Source organism: Mirounga leonina, unplaced genomic scaffold (assembly GCF_011800145.1).
Source record: "Mirounga leonina isolate KUSES-001 unplaced genomic scaffold, KU_Mleo_1.0 Mir_129, whole genome shotgun sequence".
Classification (NCBI taxonomy): Eukaryota; Metazoa; Chordata; class Mammalia; order Carnivora; family Phocidae; genus Mirounga; species Mirounga leonina.
The window spans coordinates 26,347,289-26,368,357 of NW_023270323.1; the positions used below are offsets into that span (position 1 = coordinate 26,347,289).

General features: G+C 37.0%; 1 protein-coding gene across 1 annotated transcript in view; it reads left to right on the forward strand.

Moving 5' to 3' along the window:
- The first annotated feature begins 238 nt into the window (after positions 1-238).
- Positions 239-21,069, forward strand: part of LOC118010863 (transmembrane protease serine 11E-like) — a 44,979-nt gene continuing 24,148 nt past the window's right edge. The window contains exons 1-5 of the mRNA XM_035005574.1: positions 239-245; positions 747-789; positions 10,757-10,878; positions 15,115-15,236; positions 17,644-17,711. Of these exons, the coding sequence (XP_034861465.1) occupies positions 239-245; positions 747-789; positions 10,757-10,878; positions 15,115-15,236; positions 17,644-17,711 (362 nt within the window). The remainder of the gene's footprint in view (positions 246-746; positions 790-10,756; positions 10,879-15,114; positions 15,237-17,643; positions 17,712-21,069) is intronic.

Here is a 21,069-nt window from a genome sequence, read left to right on the forward strand (position 1 = left end):
CTAGAAAAGAGGCAACATCATGTGCTTCAATATCAGCATTGAGATTCATAAGTATGCCTGGTGGCTTTAGTACTTGAGAATGAGGTGAGTTGGGCAGCCGTGGAGCAGGTCTTCTAAGATGGAAGGTGGTGAAATGGGTACTCTGGCTGCCTTTCATGGCTTGGTCAGCATTAGGTTTTACAGGAACTGCACAAAGAACTTCTCAAAACACACTCCTTCAGACATATTTTCATCGAAGATGGCGGGTGAGAATTAGGAAGAATGTTCTCACAGTTTCAAGCATAATTTAATATGTTTGAAATGAGTGGATTAGAGAATAGGAAAGTTTTAAGAGGTTGAGAAAATAAAATGGGTGTAGGGACACCAAGTCATGCCAGAATCTGCAAGCCAAAACTTCTACTTACATACATGGTCTGCATGGTTGGGCAATTTGAGATTTTTAGAATAGTAATTCTGAGATAATAGAACTAAGCTTAGGGGAATCCAAAGTACCATATATCATGACAATTCTACCCTGAAATCTTTCATCTGGAGATGTCAGATGATATCTCTTTTTCAAAGCTGCAAAAGCAGATATAGAAGAATTTAGCACTTTGTTTAAAGTCAAACTGTGAGTCAGTGTAGAACAAAATAATAATTGCCATCATTTGTTTTACATGTTCTATGTGCCAACCACTGTTCTAAAACATCGTGAGTGTTTGATTTTTAAAACAACCTATGGTTATATTATTATACCCATTTTATAGATGAGGAAATTGAGGTTCAGTTGATAACATTATTTGCTCAGAGGTAATACATGGCAAAACTGGGAATTAATCTAGGTCCATTTGACTCCAAACCTATGCTCTTAACTACAGTGGTGTACCATCCTCATGTCTCCTGTATCCACTTTGGTGATTCTACTGCTAGGATGATTTAACTATCTCATTGTGTCAAAAGATATAAAAGTTATATTTACAAGGAACAATGCTATTATTCAATGGATAGTCTTCGCAATAGACCTCCAAGGCTGGTAGACAGGAAGGACTGCTATCTGTCTTTATAAAGTAGGGGATACAACCTTCAAAGATTAGGTAATTTGCATGAGGTTACAGGAATGGGTGAGTCAGTCAACACTAGATAGGATCTGTTCTTCCTGTTCACTGGTAAACCTAATCCAATATGGTCAAGGAGAAGAGTTAAATTAACACAGGTGTCTGCATGACTTAGGAAATACTATTGTTATTATTATCACTATTACATTTGAATATATATAGAAATATATGACCTTTTAAAAATTAATTGTTCATTTTAAAAGCTGACATGTCAGGTTGCATTTAGCAAAATCCAGGGAGGGTACATATAGGAGGAAAAAACAAGTATATATCCTGTAGAGATGATTCCACCATTTATTTTCTTATTTGGTACTTACCAACAACACTGTAAGGTAGATAATTTTAACATTATCATGAATTTACAGGTAGGGAAATCAAAGATTAGGAAGACAGAGATTTCTAAATCTCTGAGTAAGTGATCAGTAGAGCTGGAGTTGGAACATAACATCTTTCTCAGTTGAATTCTGTTTTGCACATAAGGCCTAATGTAATCCCTTGACACATGGAGAAGAGTTGCTATGGGTGAAGTGGCACTAAGCTTGGTTCCATCTTCTCCTTATCCCCTTAGGCACACAGGAGGCAATTTGAGGGATTTTTCAACCCACTTTGAGCACAAATTAATTTCTCATTATGAAGGAGGAAACAGTGACAACAGGCAACATTTGTTGAACATTGTGTGCCTGGCCCGATGCCAATTGCTTTATGGGTGTTATTTCACTTAACCCTCAGAAGAACCCTATACTTAGGTCCTATCATTAGCCCCATTTATAGGTGGGGAAATGTAGAATCAGAGAGAGTAATTTCAGAGCTACCTAGTGAATGAGAGGCAGAGCCAGAACTAAATCCAAACAGTTTGATGTCAAAGCCCAGACCTTGATCCACTAAGTTAAGAAATGGAAATCATTTGCTTAAAGTCATAGAGAATAGTCAAGAGTATCTTATAACTAGCTGCTAGAGAATATTAAGTAAAAATATTTTATCATCTTTTCCATATACAGAAACTATAAAAAATTAGTTTCCCAAAGATTATTTTTTCCCAAAGATAATTACAAAAAAGTGGCAATTTACCTTGATTGCAACTAATCTGTTTTGCATATTGTAATAGCATCAGATTTAGGTATATATGAGGATCAAGAAAGTTAGGATAACAGAGGCTTATAAAAAATGGAATTAATATAAACAAGTCTGGAGGCAGACAGATAGGCCTGTAGGAAGACTCAAGAAGTAAATCTAGGCTTCTGCTATTGTGCTGTCCCACCAGCAATGAATATATGTCCTCCAAGTCATCGTCTAAAATGATTGAACTCCAACTACCACATATGCATTCCAGCTATGAAATCCATCAGGATTCTAACCCCTGGAATAGAGACTACATTAGTGGGAACTGATTCACATGGTGACTCCTATGGACAAGGGACACTATTCTATTTTCCAAGATGGCCATGTGCTCAACCAAATATTGGAGATTGATTTATTAAGGAAAAAAATATTTGGGGTAGACACCTACAACTATCTACTACAGACATGTTAAGTTTGAATGATGAGAGGTATATCCTATTGTGATGAACAATAGGCAGTCGACATATGGGTCTGAAGATTAGCCAAGTGAACTGAGCTGCAGTTATGGATCAGGTAGCCATCAGCATATAGATGTGAATTAAGGCCATGGGCATTGGTAACTGAAAAAATTTTATTCTTTTGGATAAAATGATACCTTTCTTATGATTTTATGGTATTAATTCGGTGTTCCATTCAAAAGTAAGACTCAATACTTCCATATATTAAAGGTCAGCGGGGCGCCTGGGTGGCTCAGTCGTTAAGCGTCTGCCTTCGGCTCAGGTCATGATCCCAGGGTCCTGGGATCGAGCCCCATGTCTGGCTCCCTGCTCTGTGGGAAGCCTGCTTCTCCCTCTCCCACTCCCCCTGCTTGTGTTCCCTCTATCGCTGTCTCTCTCTCTGTCAAAAAATAAATAAAATCTTTAAAAAAAAAAAAAAGTTCAGCAACTGGGGCAGGAAATTCATTAATCAAGAAATCTAACTTCTGGGCGCCTGGGTGGCTCAGTTGGTTAAGTGACTGCCTTCGGCTCAGGTCATGATCCTGGAGTCCCAGGATCGAGTCCCGCATCGGGCTCCCTGCTCGGCAGGGAGTCTGCTTCTCCCTCTGACCCTCCTCCCTCTCATGCTCTCTGTCTCTCATTCTCTCTCTCAAATAAATAAATAAAATCTTTAAAAAAAAAAAAAAGAAATCTAACTTCTGGAAGAGTAATTTAAACATTAACAGAATCCATGCATTTTCCAACTGCCCTTCATTGATAAATTAATCCAGATAGGGTTTTATTATAGAAAGGAATTTCTAGACTATTGGAGGGATTCTTTGTGCATGGCTTACAGTGTTTGCCAGGAAAACAGCAATCTAGGGAACACCGTAGTGTCTTAGGGTGTCCTTCAACTGACACATTCCAATTTTAAGGGCCATCGTTGTTTTACATAAAATGAAATTTCATGGGTCTAGGGATTTTAAAACTGGCTTAAGAGGCAAGTAATAAAGTTTATGACTTCCTCATCTGAAACTTGGATTATTTAAAATCACTTGTTGTTTCTTACTTTGTTCCAGTTATCTGATATGTAGCAACCAGAAAAATGACACATTTGAAAAATTATGTTAAAGCTAATTGTTTCGTAAATGCTGAATTTTAATTTTAATGTATTAAACATTTTTAAGTAATGTGAGGCATGGAACACTAACTTTGGTGGAAATTAAAGAGCATCTAGATCAGTTAAAGTCCTCATTGTTTTTTAACAGATGAAGAAAATGAGAGCACACTCAACATCACACAAGTTTGGGGTTAAGGGATGCTGGAACTTATGTGATGTTGAATATGCTTTCAGATTTCCCATCTCAGAAACTTCAGACGTAGATGAAAGGACTTAATCCTTAAGCCAAAACTTTAGGACTAAGATGCAGGTCACTGGTCTTACTGTTCAGAGCTATTTCTACTCTATCATGTCAACTCTCATAGGAGGTATCTAAACAAAAGCATGAGAGAGATTTGGTAGGAAGATATCTAACATTACAAAAAGTTTCTGAAAGTCTATGCTATGTATTAGCAGCCTCGAAAGTGTCTCTAAGCTTAGGTCTCTCAACTACTTTTCTTCTAATAACACCTGCCACGATGTACTTACATACTCCCTGTTAATTCTTACTTTTCTTACACATTTTTAAGTGTGTACAATTCCCTATGACTAGCTGCAATGGCATCCCTTGCCAACATTTCTGTGGGAAACTGTTGCTTTTAAAGTTCTTTACTCAGATCATGGCAATTTATTATCTTGAAGTAGAAAGAGTTTGAGGAAAAGAAAGCAAATATATTAGTAGATTAAAGATGAAAATAGCTCTATTTGTAAGCCTATAAACCCATACCTAATTACTTATACTATCTTTAAATTTTGTTGCACCACATCTGTCTGTGATTACACATTTCTAGAGGTCAGGCAAAGTGTCAACCTGAATCTCGGTTTGTAGTTTCCTGTGCTGCGCAAAATCTGGCTGGGAACTTAATAAATACCTTGGTCATCAGACAGTGGAGATCAGAGACATTCCTCACTGCTGAGTTGCCACTAATACTTGCCAGTAATATAATACATGTATTTAACAAAGTCTGATGATCGCATATGTGATCTTCACAGCTTCCTTTTAAACTAGGTGGGAGGAAAGATATTATCACGAGTGTTATGGTTGGTTAAATATAGGAATGGTTAAGCTATGGTTTTGCTTAAGTTAACAGTTAATGAGTGGTAGGGTTTTCTGTCACAATGCTTATTCTCAATGTTTATTAAAAACTTACTACTGCATTAAGTACAGTACTTACTACTGTACTAAATAATAATATGTTTTTATGCCTACAATTTCAGTAATCTTTAGATCCTTTATAATGTGAGAATCCCACTATAGAGCCATTTCAATAACAGTTAAGGAAGTGTTGTCAGACATCTTTAAAAATTATCAAAGAGCTTGGTATGAATGATTCATACTGCTCCCTTCCCCCACACCATCAAACTGCTTTTATTAAATAGTAATTTATAACATTTGCCAATATTGAAGGAAACACTAAGAGTATTATAAAACTAATTCTTGTTTCAATGCTAGGAATATTGTGGAGAATACAAGTCATTACATTACATAGTAATTTTTTATGAGGAAAAGAATTGTATTGTTACTGAATAATTGCTCAGTGTTTATCCTATGGTTGCCATGAAAAAGGTATCTGAACAGGGTTTGCTTGTTTGCTTTGTTTTTTATTTTTGTTTTTGAGTTGGCTGCTGGAAAGCTACAAATTTTGTGGCCTGACTTAAGGAAATGTCTAGATGGGAATTAACGTAGTCTTAGTATTATTCATATATATTTATATATGTATATTACTCTACATATCTACATCTATCTATCTATATATCCTTATAAGTTACCTTAAGCTAATCTAGAACAAGGTGGAATATAAACTAAAACATTTATAATAAAAACAATGAACTTCTTACCATTTATCTTAGTGCTGTAAAGAGAAAATGGAAACACTTTTCTGGTAATTAGACTCCCACCTTGTTGTAATTGTAACTTCTCTATGAGAACTATTCATAGTTATCATTCTTGAGAATGCACACATAATTCAGTCCAAGGGCCTGGCTGTTATTATTAGATACTTTAGAGATACGTTTGTGCAACAGTTAACAAGACAGAAATAAGTTCTTTGCAATTTTAGAAGTAGTTTATATTTCTTTTTTTTAAAAAAAAAGCAGTGAAAATATATGATCCATGAACACATATACAAACTTTAGTTCCACCTTGTATATTTTTATAGTCTTACTCGACAAGGTATAAGAAAGATTAAAGATCTCTCCAATGCCTGCTGGTATAAGTCTTCCACAGAGAAGAAAGCACCGGAAGTATTTGTGTGGATAGGACAAGCAGGCACAACTCAATAAGCTAAAGAAATAAGCCTGTGCCAAAAACATAATAAAAGTTGAACAGATACTTATTAAATGATACTTGAAATCCTAAGCGCTGATTTAGGGGCTTAGCAATGTCATAAGATATTAGGTTGTTACTTCATTGTGGTATCTTTCTTTATGCTTTTGCTTTGATATTGTAACATATAGACATGTAATAGCCCCAAATAATGTGTTTCCTGAAGTTAATGTCCCCTCATTTGCATTTGTCGCTTTCTATACTATAATAAGACTTTACAGTGGATAGATCAAATCACAGATGGAAAATCATGTATTTTAAACACAGGTGATGTAGAAATATTAACCACAAATCTTGATCATTATGTAAAGTGTTTTATGGAAATCAGGTTTTACTTAAATAGTAATTATTCTCCACAATGTCTGACCTATTTTTCTTTGTATGTAATATGCCAAGTTCTTTTCTAAGACTAAGGCAAACCAGAAGTGCTTTGAGAGAGACAGAAACCCATACTGTAGTATTGACAAATGGTCAGTTTTATCTGGTTTAGTCAACTTCAATTCAATTCCTTCTGTGAACCTATCTTGAGCATGTGGTCGGAGAATATAGAGATAAGGCCCAGTCCCTATCCTTAAGGAGCTCAAAATATGTACTTCAACATGATGCTCAGGGTAGAACTAACTGAAGTGGAGAGGACTTTTTGAACAGGCTCTTAAATACAGATGAGCCTTTAAGATGCAAGCAAAGCATAAACTCTGTTACTCCACATAGGAGGCAAGCATATCAAAGGCAAAGAGCCTGAAAGTTCATGGGGAAAAGAAGAATGCCAGACTAACTAAGGCCAACTTGGGTTTCTACTAGTCTCAGCCATTGGCTACATCACTTCTAGAAAGACAGCTTACTGGAATGGAGAATAATTCAGAGATTGGGAGGACAGAAGAGAAACCTGTTACTAAGCTACAGGACGCATTTTAGTGAGAATTCCAGAATAAAGTCAGTGGCAATGGGATTGGAGACAGACCACATTAAATTTGCCATGCGGATGAGACTAGAAAGTGAAAAGATTATTATAGTTCCCAACACAATTAGCATTGACTTGTAGGCTATTGCTTAAGTCAACCATCAGTAAACTATGGCCCACCACCTGTTCTTGTACAGTGCTTCAGCTAAGAATGATTTTATACTTTTGTGGTTGGAAACAAATCAAAAGAAGAAAACTATTCATGTGAAAATTATATGAAATTCAAATTTCAGTGCACAGAAATAAAGTTTTATTGGAACACAGCCGTGAGCATTTGTGTATTTTCTATGGCTGCTTTATGGCTACAAGGGCCCAGCTAGGTAGTTGCAACAGAGAATATGTGACCCAGAAAGCCTAAAATAGTTTCTATCTGGAACTTTACAGAAGAGTTTGCTGACCTCTGGTTTAAGTAGTTGATAATAATGCTTTGGAACCACCAGCCTTATAAATATTGTGCACATAGTTATTTAAAACGTCTCAGCTGGACTGAGCTGGTGAAACATGTAGACTAAGAATATCATTGCTGCTTACCATTACAGAGAATGAGCAGAGTTTGAGATCCACTGTTAATCAGTCTACGATGGTGGTGTTCTGTGGGGGTTTGTTCGGATAAACTTTCCTCTGAAGTACTGTGAGCCCTGACTTACTCTCCAGTGCTTGCCATGAGGTTTATTTGCATTAGTACCTTTTTCTTGCCCTTGCCTTTTTGTTGCTGATGCTGCTTTTCCTTTTTAGTACTGTTCTTAAAATGACACATTAAGAAGTGATAATGATAATACAACTCTGGACATATTACTTGTCTGGACATATTACTTCTGGCAATTTTAGGCTTATAAAAATGTACCCATATTTTAACTGCTATATTCACCTGCTATATTCATCATCTAATCAGACATCTCCTCAAATTGAAAGGAAAAATCATAGAAAGAAAGAAATTTGACAGCACTGAAGCTATTAGAATTTATCTAGTCTGTCTGAAGGTGATTTTACCTGAAAAGGTTCAAAAGGCTACAATAATGACAAGGATTTATGTACAGGAGGGGTTAATTACATAATTGTCTATTGATATGTAAAACGGATTTATTCCTCCATTTTACCTATTTTTTGAGCACACTTCTACCACATGTAATTTGGAGTAATTCAGTATTTAATTTCTTGCTGAGAGAGCAACAAAAAAAGTAATTAAGAAGCAGGGTGAATCAGTTTGCAAAGCAATGCCATACAGACTAGAAAGGGAAGAAATAATGTTTCAAATGACAAACATCTCAGTAATGTGGTCATTACCATTATTATTAGTAATTAAAATAATGATGATAATAATAATAGTCCTTGCTGATGATTTTCTGCTTGTGAACTCAAAGTAACAAAAAAACTTTACTCTTTTTATCTCTACGTAGCTCATCATGTTAGGTGCGGTCTGAAATTATTATCTCTGGTTTTGACATGGAGAAAAAAAGAGAGAATTGAATCTACTGGTACAAGATTATACAATAAATAAGTTGGTGGCAGGACTCAGAATCAGACTCTCCTAATTATTTATTCAAAGTGTTTTTGATGGGGGCACCTGGGTAGCTCAGTCAGTTAAGCATCAGCCTTCAGCTCAGGTCATGGTCTCAGGGTTCTGAGATCGAGCCCTGTGTTGGGCTCCCTGCTCAGTGGGGAGTCTGCTTCTCCCGGTGCCCCTACCGTCACTCGTGCTCGCTCCTTCTTTCTCAAATAAATAAATAAAATCTTTAAAAGTTATTTTTGAAAAAGCTGTGACATAAAGTGCATATTTTTCTGCAAAATTTTTCCCTAAAATATATCATTGACTATTTCCATGTTAATACTTCTAGATTTACCCCATCAGTTTAATGCCTGCATTGTTTTACTTTTCTGTCTTGATTAGGAGTTACAGAACAATTAGAACTTCTGCCATATTTCACAACTCTACATAGTGATCATATATTTTTGATAATTATAGCACATTTGCTACAATTACAAATTCCTATTCTTCATCTGGCATGTTTTGACATTCGCTGAAAGCCCTTCCCTCCCCGTATTTCCCCCAAAGTTTTGCTTATGTCTGCTATACACATCTCCTTTCTTCTGCAACAGGTGAATAGCACACAGTCAGAGATGAAGGAACGGGGATCAATTTTTAGGTTTCTTAGGCACATTTGCACATAAAAAATTAACAACCTCCTCATGGAACAATCTTTTTATCTTGCAGTAATTGCCATTGTAGGATCAGGTGTTTGGTATATCACTCAAGGGACACTGAAGAGATTGGGGAGAGGAAGATGAAGTGTCCTAGGCTATAGTCCCATAGGAAAATCACAGGAACAAGGGAGAAGACCGAGTAGAGTCTCTAGAGCCTTTCACTATATCTCAGTGCCTTCAGGACGGGCAGAGTCATGTAGCAACGATGACAGTATTGACTTCTGTGACAATGTTCTAACAGAACAAAACACCGAGGCAGAGCCCGGCTATGATGTGATAGGTCCCAAGATGATATCACATCTTGGTCCTACATAACTGGAAACAGAGTCCCCTTGATTCCTGTAAGCACAAATTATTTGTTGCAAAAATAGCTTTGCATTTTGCAAGAAGTTTTCGCATTCATGATCTCATTCAGGATCCCACAATCAACCACGTGCTTTAGACCGAATGGCTATCCTGCCCCTTATTGACAGATGAAGAACTTAGCCCAGAGTTTAAATGATTTGTCCAAGTTGCTAAGGGAGGAGCTGGATTCAGAATCCTCCTTATTGTGATTGAACTCCCTGTCCTCCTCCGGCATCGTGCCACACTTGCAGTCCTCACATTCCAGGCAGCGCTCTGGAGATCAGCACACTTGCCAGCGATTCTACCAGCATGATAAATACCTCGAGAAATTTAAAATAACAGCTTCATATTCAAACTCCTTAGCCAACTCTGACTTACTATTTTATTTTCTCTAGCTGTTGAGTTTGCTTAACAACTATTATAACACAAGGAAACAGCAACTGTACTAATTAAACAAAAACCCGACTGACCAACATTTTTCAGTAACATGTTTTTGAAGGCAGAATAAATGGGAGAGGTTGAGAGACTCATGCAGAAGGGATTTCCTGTAGCGTTAGGGAAGTTTAGAGTGCAAGCACTCAGGTTCTCTAGAAGGGAATTCTGGTTATCTCTTATGTGTATCCTCAAAATTTGTTTGGAAATAAATCAGAAAAATTGAGTAGAAATAGAAATTCTCTCTGGAACAGTATGGATCAAGCTGTAACATAATTCATAGGCATTTAAGATTTTAGAGTGGTCAAACCAGGCTTTAAACATTGTCATAGCTCTGACTGTGCCTAAGTCAGTATTTCGGACATAGCCAGCTCAGTAAATCATAGCTAACACTTCCTAAGTACCTTCTACATGCCAGGCACTGTTGTAGGCACTTTATATATATAGCAATTCATTTAATCCTTATGACAATCCTATGAGATAGGTACTATCCTTATCATCTTCACTTTATGGATGAGGAAACAGGCTGAGAGATGTCCAATGACTTGCCTAAGGTCAGGCAACCAGAGCCAGCATGTGTTCTAAACCAAAACAGTACTCTACCACCTGAGGGTCCTGAATTCCTCACAAATATCTGCTTTACCTAAGGGGTGGGTGTGGTGCACCCTGTGATATAACCCATTTATTTGCTTTCTTTCTCAGGCTAGCTGTGGTGAACAGGAAGAGAGCTTGTTTGCAGCCCTGGGTTATTGGCCTCATCACCTTTATCTCCCTGATTGTCCTGGCAGTGTGCATTGGACTTACTGTTCATTATGTGAGATACAGTAAGTATGGGCTGCCCTGGCATCATGTGACTTAGCCCCACATATTTTCTCATGTGCACTCTGGTTTGGATTTGCCTCAGGCTTATTCATTCATGACTGCAACTCATTTGCATAGCTGGTACAAAGAAATCTTTACCTGCCTTGTCTCTCTCACTTAATCCTCACAAGCCAAGGAGGAGTCTTTCTTTTATCTTTGATGTAGCAATGCTTCCTGCTGGGAATAGCATGCTAGTTTTTATATTCATTAATAAGTGATAATCAAATATTAAATAGGGAAAGATCATAGGAGAGCTAAAGTCGAACATGTTGTTTGAGGACATAGAGCAATCACCTTGATTTAAAATTATTCCAACTTATTGACATCCTGAGAGCCCAAAAATTAATTACATGATCAAGGATCATAGAGAAGTTGGCTCTATTCTGTACTAGTAACCTGGAAAATGCTCATAGTTATATATTGTTTAATAAGTGCCTATTTCTGTTATTTTAAATCTCATCTTGGGATGTATTACATGTGATTAAAGAGGATAGGATATGCAGAGAAGATTAATTATAAAGAGGTTCACTCTGTGGTAATCAGGTATCTCGCAGTTAGATGAACCATGAGTCTGCTCTGTTATTAGAAAGATCCCCAGGGTACTTTAGGACTGTTCCTCCAGGGTATAACAACCCTTCTGAAGTTTCCCTCTACTCTGCCTCAAGTTATAATTAGTCGACTCCACTATGACCTATTGGCTTAATATCTCCCTTAGTGACTAGCTAATGCTTTGATGTTCAAGACACTGTAACCAAAGAAGCTAATTACTTGATTCTAATTTAATTGGGAATTCGTACAAGTTGCTTTCCTGTAAAGAGACATGGTGATCTGTAAATTGGTGGTCTTCCACCACTGACAGACATAATCTCAATTCCAATCTCAAATTCCATCTCAATTTCTAAAGCAAGGTAGATCATTTCTGGGTAGTTTATAGAGAAAAAAAAATATATAAAGTAAAGACTTTTTTTGGTAGAGTTTACCCACACACAAGTCTTTAAGTTTTGGAGTATCTACATTTTGGTTATTTGTCTGGAGCATGTTTTTAATTAAAAAGAAAAAAAAGAATGGCTAAAATAACTTTATAATTCTACAGTTCTGTTATGAATATATTGAGTTCATTATATTGTAAGCATCATTATTCTTCTCCACAGATGCCTAGCACTTTGTTTTGTTAATTTTGTATTCCCAGAACTTAGCAGGATTTTGGCACATACTAAATAATTAATATTTATTGGATACTGAATGATAAAGATTAGTGAATCATACCTACGATATTTTCATGGGGGCATACTTTGGTTTGTCTGACATCATAAAGAATTCCTACTACAGCTAGAGGTCTCATTACCTCAGTGAGAGAAAATGTTTCTTACTTCTTCTCCCTTTGCCTCTTCCCAGGCCATCTTGCTCCCACGCATACAATGAAAACCTGGCAAGATTTTTCCAGTAACCTGCTCCTGGGTCCTATTGTTTGAATGATCAGTGTAGTAATATGGAACACCCAACTTCCACTGCCCACACAACACACCTGAATAAACAGTGATTGCTGTGATATGGGTTACTGTCTTACATGTGTGACCTGCCCTCTGTTTGGATATAGAAACAAAGAACAGAGTGGATGTAGCACATGAGCTTTTAGGAGTTGACATACTTAAATAACCAAATTAAACTAGTTACAGAAACAGAAAGATTAAGATGGAGGTAACTCACCTTGAAAAAACATCTTTGGCATAAAGCCCAGGACGGCATAGCATTGTGTGTGCAGCTGGTGTTCAGGGGCCTTTGGGGCTCATTTCTGTCCCTCTATGAATTGAATGACAGAAGGTGACTTTATTATAAGCAACATCCTTGTAGGTTACAGATTCCCAAACTTTTTAGAAAATTATCAGCAAACTAATGTTCATCCTTATTTTTCTTACTTTTCTGTTAATATTCCCCAATAATATTTTCCAACAAGTACACCTGCCATATAATTCTGGCAACTGGGAAATATGTTTTGACACTTAGTGACCTGTTTGAGTCTACTGAGCAAAGTAAAATATTGACTACAGACAAGTTGTTCACTTGGTTGAAGCATATGAAATTATTGGTATTTGACCATTTTTGGCTTCTACAAATGCCAGTTTCAAAATTATTAATTTAATAATTGTTTAAAGATTTTAACTGTTTGAGAGAGAGAGAGCCAGAGAGAGAGCATGGGCAGAAGGGAGGGGCAGAGTCAGAAGTAGACTCCCTACTAAGCAGGGAGCCCGATGAGGGGCTCGATTCCAGGACCCTGGGATCATGACCTGAGCAGAAAGCAGATGCTTAACCGACTGAGCCACCGAAGCACCCTCAATCTAATAATTTAAAAAAGAATAGGACTAATACGTAGAAGAGTCAGTTCTCCTCTCTAGACACTAACTTTTCAACGAGGGGTTAGGTCCCACCGCCTGCAGTATCACATATGGGAGTTTGTTAGAAATGCAGATCTTAGGCCCATTTTAGACCCAATGTCTAATATTTCAATAAATTAAAAACCTTACTTGAGATTATGTATATTTCCAGGGATCTGCCTTCATTTCAGGTCACTCTGACCATTCAGGTCAAGGCCATTCAGTGAAAGGGAGGTAAGGAAAGAGGGAGAAAGGCAAAACCTCCCTAGCCCCTTACTTTGGTGCTAATTCCCAGGAGGTCCTAAACTTTCAGGCTGCCCTCCATCTCTTTTTGCATCACTGGCTCTTCCTTAGCCTTGTCAATCCAACCAAATCCTCGGGACAGCCGGGATGTTCTTTTGAAATTTACCAGTAGTTTTTTTTTTTTTTTAAGATTTTATTTATTTATTTGACAGAGAGACACACAGTGAGAGAGGGAATACAAGCAGGGGGAGTGGGAGAGGGAGAAGCAGGCTTTCTGTGGAGGAGGGAGCCTGATTCGGGGCTCGATCCCAGAACTCTGGGATCATGACCTGAGCCACCCAGTTGCCCCGAAATTTACCGGTAGTTTTTTCCATAACTCTTATGTATGAGAGACGTCTTATACAGCTTCAGTGAGTGGGTTTGGTTTTTCCCACCTCAAGAAGTGGTATGTAAAGAAAGTTTGTGCTTTGAGAGTCAGATCTTGACTTGAAATCCAGTTCTATCTTTTCTGGCTATGTCATCTTGAGGCTGGGCAATTTATTTACATTTCTGAGACTGTAGTCTTTATCTGGTAAATGTGGACAGTGCTGCCTTCCCATGGGAGTTATGGTAAATGAAATGAGATACGTGAATATGCTTGGGACACAGGTGCCCAATGTTAGTTTCCTTTTCCTCTGGGGTTCAAGTAAAGAAGGAAAGAATGAGAAGCAAGAGAGAAGAAGAGGAGAGAAATTGAGATTGGGTGAAGCACACTCCATTATCCTACAATAACCACACACAACTGTCTTGATCACCATAATATTCCTAACACTCAACACGGAGTCTTTCATAGAAAAGGTCGTCAGCATTATTTGTTGAATGAATGAATCTTCTTAGGGTTCGTGCTTGCTTCATATATAGAAGGGTAGATGAATGCTGTATTAATTTTCAGTGGGCCAAAAACATGGGTTGCTTAAACTGGATGCAGAAAGTGTACACATGGCAGGACAATACAAACCCTGTGGTTGGTGGGAGAAAATAAATGGAGTGACAAGGGAGCCAGGTGAAAATAAGTGTCCCTGGAAGGTTATGCCAGATAGCAGCTCTAGCTCCCTAACTAAACCACAAGCATTTTCATCCCTGCCCTCATCTTCTTTACCCCAAATAAATTTTTCTTACACTACAGTGCTTGTGGCCAAAATTGATATGTAGTTTACTGAATTGGGAGAAATCTACTTTTGGAATATAAAAGTGCATTTACTCTTGGGAAACTTCCAAGTCCATTCTTGTTTGTATGATCAGATGGCGTGACTTGCTGCCTCTCGTGGCTAATTCAGGAATGGATAACAGATAACTAATTAGCCCACAGGAACACCAAGCATTTCTTATGGTTTTCACACTCTAAATCTTATGATGATAAATGTTGTTGTCTTTTATTCTGAGATAACCATGAACCTCAGGGCAAGATGATAGAGATGATGACCTGGGGTAGGGACATTCTCTCTGGTCTCAGTCTTTCTAGCAACCACCAAACATGGAAACAATGATGCTTTACATACACCTGACAAAAAGATAATGGTTTTTTTTTCCCCTCTCTCTTCACAGATCAAAGGACGACCTACAATTACTATAGCACATTGTCATTTACAAGTAACAAACTGTATGGTGACTTTGGAAGAGAGGGTTCTAAAAATTTCACAGAAATGAGCCAGAAAATTGAATCAATGGTAAGCACTTTTCCCCTCCATTTCTAGGACATTTGCTATCACTTTATATCCATTTATTGGTACCTAGCTTCCATAACAACCATTCAACTGATCTTGCATATCTTTGAAAAATGGGAAGCAGTCCTGTCAGAAAGATGTAAAACAAAACTGACAATACATGACTTGGGAGGGTATGCCTTGCAGGGCTGAAGCAAGTGAGCTTTAGCCCTTCCTTCATGTCCCTCCCGCTCACTCTTCCATAGTTAGTGCTACAATCTTGATCAGCAGAGTCCAGAAATTCTGGGAATGTGAGGATGACCCAAAATATGACTGCTGTATCCTATAGAAGACACCATGATCAAAAGACCACAAGATTAAAACTATTCAGACACATACTTGAATAATATTTTCATATTCACAAATATCTGACCTTGGACTAGTTTTGGGTACATAAGCCTAAAGGAGACACATGGATACTCATCTCTATTTTTAAGGCCTCAACATTCATCCTCAGAGATGAATCAAATGTTTTTAAAAAGTGGAAAAATTTTCAGTATAGGCCAAGAGAGCAAGAGCCTGGACTTCTCTTTGGACTTTTCCGATAGTCTGTGAGGTAGTTAGTGGTATGATATGATGGAAAATACCCTAACCTAGAAGGTGAGATGCCTAGTTTTAGAACCATCTACTATCAATTTTCATTCTGGACAAATTTCCTTATGTGAAAATTAAGGCATTAGACTAGATAATTTCAAAATTGTCTTCCATTTCTTATTTCCTGAGTAAGAACATAATGGCAGTTACCAACCTAGAAACTACCTGATACACTAGAAGCCTGAGGGTTTTAATACCTTGGTAAGGAGGAGGTCAAATTCTGGTTGAATTTGTACTTGTAAACACTGAATCAGGGAAATATCTGAATAAGCTCTTTTCTAAAGCTATAAATAAAATAAAGGAAAGAAAATGGAACTAAAAGGGTCAAGAAAAGATGCAAAAATTTTCCTTGTTTTTTATGCCATTCACTAAAATAAATTTTATAACATCCAGAATGATTTACATATGAAGAAATATAAGGGCGCCTGGGTGGCTCAGTCGTTAAGCGTCTGCCTTCAGCTCAGGTCATGATCCCAGAGTCCTGGGATTGAGCCCTGCATTGGGCTCCCTACTTGGCAGGAAGTCTGCTTCTCTTTCTCCAACTTAACCCTGGTTGTGTTCTCTCTCTGTCTGTCTCTCCCTGTCAAATAAATAAATAAAATCTTAAAAAAAAAAGAAATATAGATGGGACTTTTTAACTCTCTTCAAAATTAATAAAAATTTTGAAATTATTTGATTAAATATAAGCTCTTAGGGACACCTGGGTGGCTCAGTCATTTAAGCGTCTGCCTTCAGCTCAGGTCATCATCCCAGGGTACTGGGATTGAGCCCCGCATCGGGCTCCCTGCTCAGCATGAAGCCTGCCTCTCCCTCTCCCACCCCCCCTGCTTGTGTTCCCTCTCTTGCTGTGTCTCTCTCTCTGTCAAATAAATAAATAAAATCTTTAAAAAAAATAAATATAAGCCCATAAATAAAAAAATCCAAGTGAATGTGGTCATTAGAGGACTCACTTGTACTGTGCTGATCTATCTCATAATTGAAGTAACCGACCTTGGTCACAAAGACAGAGGAGTCAACAAAAGATGTGAAAGAATAGAAAGGCTCATTGTTCTGTAAGCCAATCACTAGCTTGCCATAACTGTGGTTGGTCAATATTCACACACTGAAACCAAGAAATATTTGACATGTTTACCTTGACTCCTAACTTAAAATTTAAGTGGGTTAGAATTCTTAATTATAGTAGCAAGAAATATCTCCACAAGATACATTCTTCTACCTTATTGAAGTAAACCTAACAGAACATATTAGGTAGGCTAAATATCCTAGTTCACATGGGCCTTTCTAAGAGCATTTTGAATTCTGAACTGGGTGCAGATTATGCCAGGATATTTGGCAACCTTTTCACCAGTTTTAAGAACCATGTGACACTGTCACACACTCATATCTATGACCCAACCATCAGTTGGCAGAATTATTTCATTTCCTTTGTTTACCTACAGTGAAGTCTGTATCTCAGGGTATGAATATTTACTCTTCCTTTAAAAAAACCAGTGTGTTTATTCTTTTTAGTATCTTTCTGAGTGTAGCACAGCAGATGTCACTCTTGGCTCCACTACTATGGCTCCCAGATACTATAACTCCTAAGGCAGAGTTCAGTTAAAATCACTGAGTAGAATACCAGAAAAGATTCTTCTAGATTCTTCAAGTTGAGTGCATTGTGAAATGTTGGTTAATGCTTTCTGTTTTGCTTTGTTTTGTTTTTAAATTTTCCATAGAGCTTTAAATTGACTTTCAGAAAATTATTCTTGCTGACATATTTTGAATATTTTTGGAACAGGTGAAAGATGCTTTTCATAAATCTCCATTGAGGGAAGAATTTGTCAAGTCTCACATTATCAGGTTCAGGTACGTAGATCTAAAATGCTGACTTCTGAATATAATTTAAAACTAAATTTGTGAACTTGGTCAGTAATAAATACTGTTTGAAATGTTAATGAGGATGATATAGTTCAATTAAACCAACATTCATTTGACAACTGTTCTAAGTGACAGGTTATAATTTGCTTTACTAATTCTCTAAATCTATAAGAAAGCATTTGCATGGTGATTGATTTCAAGAAACAGAGGTATTATTGATGGCTATATTATCGAATCGTATTTTTGGAAACTAATTAGCATAAATAGGGACCTAAGTCATATCCCTTAGTTTAATAGCCAATTGTCCCGTATGTAAAATAGTGTAGTAGATGAGGTTTGTCTTAACCTCTTGGTTTTTCTCTTTATCAATTTTCTTTACTTTTTTCTTCTCTACACCTTTCTGCTCCAAATATTTACCTAAGAAAATTCCAGATCTAATAATCAACCATCAATAAATAGAAGTTCAGAACATAACATTTTGAGCTATGTGAAGATCTTAAATAATATATTGTCTTAATACAAATTATTTTTATTTTTCAAAAATAGAATGAGAGCTGTTTCCAGTATTATTTCAATGAAAAAAACCCCAAGAGTTCCTTCTTAGTCTATCACTTAGCTGACATTTATTCTCTGGCATCTGAAATACTATTCTCTCTTGAATCTGTATCTACTTCTCCAACCCTTAAATTTTCAGTCTCTCAAGGGGACTTCATGCACCCACATGACTTCATATGTTATTGAAATCCAAACTTCTATTTCCAATCTAAACTGTTTTTCTGATTCCTAGAACTATATAGCTGCCTATGCACATATCCACATGGAAATTCCACAGAAAATTCTCTAACTTATGTAAAACCCAATCACACTAATGGGAAACTTGGACATCATTCTACACTCCTCCATTTCCTGGGCCCCTCACATTTTATGAATAACTAAGTTCTACCAGTTTTACCTTCCAAATCACTTTCCAATTTGTTTATGTCTTCATCCTAGTAATCTTCCTACTCACCAGTATTTCTTCTGAAATCAATAGGAAGAAATGCAAGTTTGTAGAAAAGATGATGTCAGTCTTAAAGATGTTGAGCTGAGATACTAGGGGACCACATGAGCCTGAAATATGGGTCTTACTCAGGGGAGGAAAAAGGAACTGAGTTGAAGATGTGCCTTTGTTCATTATCAACTCAAAGTACTGGAACAGGTGGATGTAAGTGGAATTTCTCAGAAAAAGGATAATGCAAAGAAAAAAAAATGATGATGAAGAAAGCCTGAATAAAATGATACTTAAGGATATGGGGAAAAAATAGGAGCCTAGGAAATATACAGGGAAGGAGAAGGAAAAAAGAAATCATGAGAAAGGCACCATTCACATGATAGACAAAAAGTTTTAGCATTGAAAAAATACTCCCGAGAGACCAAATAATATGACTGGAAGGAATTCATTGGCTATGTCAGTAAGGCAGTTACTTAGTGTAGAGAAAAGACTCAGTGGAATGGAAGGGGAGGAAGCAGACTGCAAGAAAGTAAATATGAGGCAATGTAATTTATTCTTTGAAGAAGGTTTGCTGTGATAAGAAGGTGAGAGATAAACTGAATAGCTGGGGTAGAGAGAGGGTTTTGTTTGTTTTTGTTTCTATTAGTCAGCCAGCCTAGGAATAGTTTAAGAGAAAGAAGACAGAATAAATAATTGTTCTATAGGGTTGCTGAGTGAGTGAAAAGGGGTGAGATATATAACAATAATCTCATTAGAGTCTGTTTGTTTTTTCAGATTACAAAAGTAATACAAAATTATATAAAATTCAAATAACATACTATTCCATAAAATAGAAAACAAAACTCCCTCTCCAGTAATTCCACTCCCACAAATAACACATCTTCTCAACAATTCTTTGTATAGTATTTCACTACAAGTATGTGTCAGGGTTGTTTTAGCCAATGCCCTTTTGATGGACACTTGAATTGTTACATATATTTTCTGATTTAAAAACAAGATTATGATAAACATATGTATAAATCTCTTTGCACACACAAGAGTATATTTGAAGAGAGAGCTGTATCAGAGAGAATGGATCATCAAATGTATAACTGATAAACAAAACTGACCTCTAAAAATAAGGTTCTAATTTATATTCCCTTTTACAGTTTATATAAGGAGTCAGTACATTGTATAGTGAGGAGTAAGATTCTCTGAGAACTGATTGCATGAGAAGAAAAGGGGATAGAGTAGCTGACCGAGAATGAGAAAGAGAAGTCAAGAATGATGCCAAGAAGTAATTCATTCTAACAACATTAAGGCTGATTAATGCTCTATCTTGAAAATATAATCACATGAAGTCAAGACGATTTGGTCAAGCTTTCTAATATCCTTAGGATTAAAAGTTGTTTAGGAGAGCATGATGTTGCTTAGGAGATATCACTGGATTTAAGTCACTGGGAATTTAGCCTGAAAAACCAAAGCCAGAGGTGACTTCATATTGACCACACGTTATATTTGATAGTATTAAATGGTTGACAATAGAATGCCTTTTTATATTAATAACTAGATATTTTGATGTTAAGGGAGACCATGATTGTACTAGCTTACTAGCAGGGAGGCTGAGTTGGAAGTTTTATATGTGGTAAACAATAGAAATATAGAAGAAAATAAACTGGATCTTTTATTTTGATTTTTTAAAATAATTTTACATCTTTTATTTTTTTTTTTAAAGATTTTATTTATTTATTTGACAGAGAGAGGCACAGCGAGAGAGGGAACACAAGCAGGGGGAGTGGGAGAGGGAGAAACAGGCTTCCCGCCGAGCAGGGAGCCCGATGTGGGGCTCGATCCCAGGACCCTGAGATCATGACCTGAGCCGAAGGCAGACGCCCAACGACTGAGCCACCCAGGCACCCCAAATTTTACATCTTTTAAAAAATATTTATTTATTATTTATTGAGAGAGAGAGAGCACAAGCAGGCAGAGCACCAGGCAGAGGGAGAGGGAGAAGCAGGTTTCCCACTGAGCAGGAAGCCCCATGCGGGGCTCAATCCCAGGACTCTGGGATCATGACCTGAGCCGACTGCAGATGCTTAACCGACTGAGCCACACAGGTGCCCCAAATTGGATCTTATTTTATTTTATTTTATTTTTTATTTTTTGGCAATTATAAAATTCTGACTTTCTTTCTTTCTTTCTTTCTTTCTTCTTTCTTTCTTTCTTTCTTTCTTTTCTTTCTTTCTTTCTTTCTTTCTTTCTTTCTTTCTTTCTTCTTTCTTCTTTCTTTCTTCCTTTCTTTCTTCCTTCCTTTCTTCTTTCTTTCTTTCTTTCTTTCTTTCTTTCTTTCTTTCTTTCTTTCTTTCTTTCTTTCTT